We start from the raw sequence: 2,654 nt of genomic DNA, 5'->3' as shown, positions 1-2,654 counted from the left end.
GGCCGCATCGTTCTGGAAGAAGAGGTGCCTTTTCCTTCTCCAGCCAGGCCTCAGAGCTGAGACGCTTTCCTCTCGGAGGAAAAGAGCCGCCCAAGGCCAGGCAAAATGGCGAATAAAATGAGGACTGCTCGCTTACAAGCAGCCCAGACTCCTCCTCCCTTTCGATGTGTGAAGGTGTGAAGCAGAGTGACCCTCCATGAAACAGAAATTACAACACAGCATCATTTCCAAGTTCAAACGCACATAAGGGTTTCCTAGTCCACCTCTATTCTTTCAGACCACGGCACCGAGAAGGGGTTACCTGCACTCCTTTCCCACCTGGTGAGGGGAGACCTTTAAAACCCCACTCCTCTTCCCAGCCTCTCAACCACTTTCCCTCCGGAGCCTCCCAGGTAAGCCTGTGTATTGTCCCCTACAGCCTGGGAACGCCAGCCCCAGGAGGAGCCCGCCCATCAACCTGAACCACTATGCCACCAAGAAGAGCGTGGCAGAGAGCATGCTGGACGTGGCCCTCTTTGTATCTAATGCCACGCAGCTGAAAGCGGTGCTGGAGCAGGGGCCGTCCTCGCATCACTACACCACCCTCGTCACCCTCATCAGCATCTCTCTGCTTCTGCAGGTGGTCATTGGAATCCTCCTCTTGGTCATTGGTAAGGAGCCCAGGCCTGGAATTGGCCTTGGGGTGGGGGGATGCCTCCCCGGTGGGAAGAAAAGCCCCAAGTGCCTCCCTGTCACACCCTGCATTTGCACAGGCCACCTTCTCAGCCATAACCTGCTGTTAGCCCTGTGCACCTTCAAATGCCCAAGTAACAACCACACAGTGCGGGGAGGCACCCTGTCCCACCTCCTGGTATCCCATCTAGTGGCCACTCCATAATACCTGCTGAATGACTATGCTCACTAACTCATAGCAGCGTTCCTTTGAGCCTCTTGTGCGAGCGTGCATCCCTACTCTTAGAAGACCCAGTATAACTTCGCAAATCCCGGCTCTACTGAGTACCACATGGATAGCCCACACCAGTCAGTTGGGGAGAAAGCATCTCAGCACAATGGCTGCCACCTCCCTTGATCTCTGAGGGACCAGACTTTCTCTGGACTCTAGTAGCTGTGGTGGGGGAAGCTCCAGGCTGTGGCCACTGCCCCCCGCAGACACTTACCTGCCACTCCCCCTTCTCCACAGCTCGACTGAACCTCAACGAGGTAGAAAAGCAGTGGCGACTAAACCAGCTCAACAATGCAGCCACCGCCTTGGTCTTCATCACCGTCATCATCAACGTCTTCATCACGGCCTTCGGGGCACATAAGACTGGGTTCCTGGCTGCCAGGACCTCAAGGACCCCTCTCTGAACACAGCCTAGAAGGCAGGTGAGGGAGGATGGGAGGTCCCCAGGTGGCCCTTCTCACCTCTGGGGGTTTGGGCTGAGAGAGAGAGAGCCTTGCCAAGCAAAAGGGGAAGAATATAGACCTGGGGCAGGGATGGGCTCTTGGAGAATAGCTTGGCTTGGGACTCACCAGGGTCCCCTTGTGCTCTCTCTTCTTAGGCTGGGCTTCTCTCCAGCCTGGGCTGGGTGGAGGCTGTGGTTAGTGGGAGGAGGAGGGAGATGTGGGTTTTCTCCTTGGCACTGTCCGGCAGCCCGTACAGCTCCAATCGTGGTCCACGGGCCAGCAGCGCCAACGAAACCACTGGGAACTGGCCGGCAGTGAAGAGCCTCAGGCCCCGCTTCAGATTCAGATCTGAACCCGCACCTGCGTCCTGAGAAGCCTGCCAGGGCAATCGTGGGACACTTAAGCCTGAGGCACTGGTCTGACCTGCCCTCCTCACCATCTCTCTGCTTCCTTACAGGTTCTGGGCCGGCCACTGCTTCCTGCTCTCTCCCCCGCTGATCTGCCAGGCTGATGGGCACAGTCAACAGCCCCTGGGAGAGCTCCTGGAAGGGCAACGTAGATGCCCTTGCTTCCTACCCTCGGCCCTGGAACAAAGATGGGCCCTTTTACCAGCTTAAGTGAACTCATCTCGGTCTGGTGTCCTGAGCTCGGACTGGGGTACCACCCACCTTCCTCCTGGCAGCACCTCCTGTACCTCAGGCGTGCCTACCGAAGGCTGGGCCTGCCCAGCTTAAGGACTCTGGTTCTGACCCCACCCCATTCCTCCACTCTGCTCCAGGCCTGTTCTCCCTTTCTGTGGGATGGAATGATTTCTCTTTATAAAGGTTTCTGCAAATCTACTGTAAGTCTTTATGTCTTCAGCTGGGGAGGCTTGAGCACCCGGGCTGCTCTCTCCATCTGTGTCCTAGAAACGGCTCAAAGGAGCAACCCCTAGCCTGGAGGGAGAAGAGGCTTTTAAGTCATTCCCTCTCCTCTGGGTCCTGCTGAGTCAAATTTCCCGGCCCGAGTGCCTCGGGCTAATTACCATCTGCTGCATCAGTGGCAGACGAGTCATTTCTGGATTGGTGTGTGTACGCATGATGCTTTTTGAGAACCTACTATAGGGTGCCCCAGCTTTCATAGCAGCACCTTCTCCTGGGCATGAGTTTAAGGAATACAAACTAATTTTGATCTCTGCCTAGAGCAAATATGACTAGGACAGTACCTTTGTCCCTGTAAAGCAGCAACAGGGCACCCCCAGCTCAAACAGAAATGACTTTACGATCGTC

At 56.0% G+C, this 2,654-nt stretch overlaps 1 protein-coding gene across 1 annotated transcript; it reads left to right on the top strand.

Moving 5' to 3' along the window:
* Positions 1 to 424: 424 nt before the first annotated feature.
* NINJ2 (ninjurin 2) lies at positions 425 to 1,347 on the top strand (the record flags this gene model as incomplete). The annotated part of the gene is made up of 2 exons (XM_079715335.1): positions 425 to 650; positions 1,181 to 1,347. The coding sequence occupies exons 1-2, from the start codon at positions 497 to 499 to the stop codon at positions 1,345 to 1,347; spliced, it is 321 nt and encodes a 106-aa protein (XP_079571461.1). The 5' UTR covers positions 425 to 496.
* Positions 1,348 to 2,654: the final 1,307 nt, after the last annotated feature.

The sequence above is a fragment of the Hyperoodon ampullatus genome (assembly GCF_949752795.1).
Source record: "Hyperoodon ampullatus genome assembly, chromosome: 11".
In the NCBI taxonomy this organism is placed as follows: domain Eukaryota; kingdom Metazoa; phylum Chordata; class Mammalia; order Artiodactyla; family Ziphiidae; genus Hyperoodon; species Hyperoodon ampullatus.
Note: the sequence above shows the minus strand (reverse complement) of the source record. Positions and strands in the feature narration are given on the sequence as shown.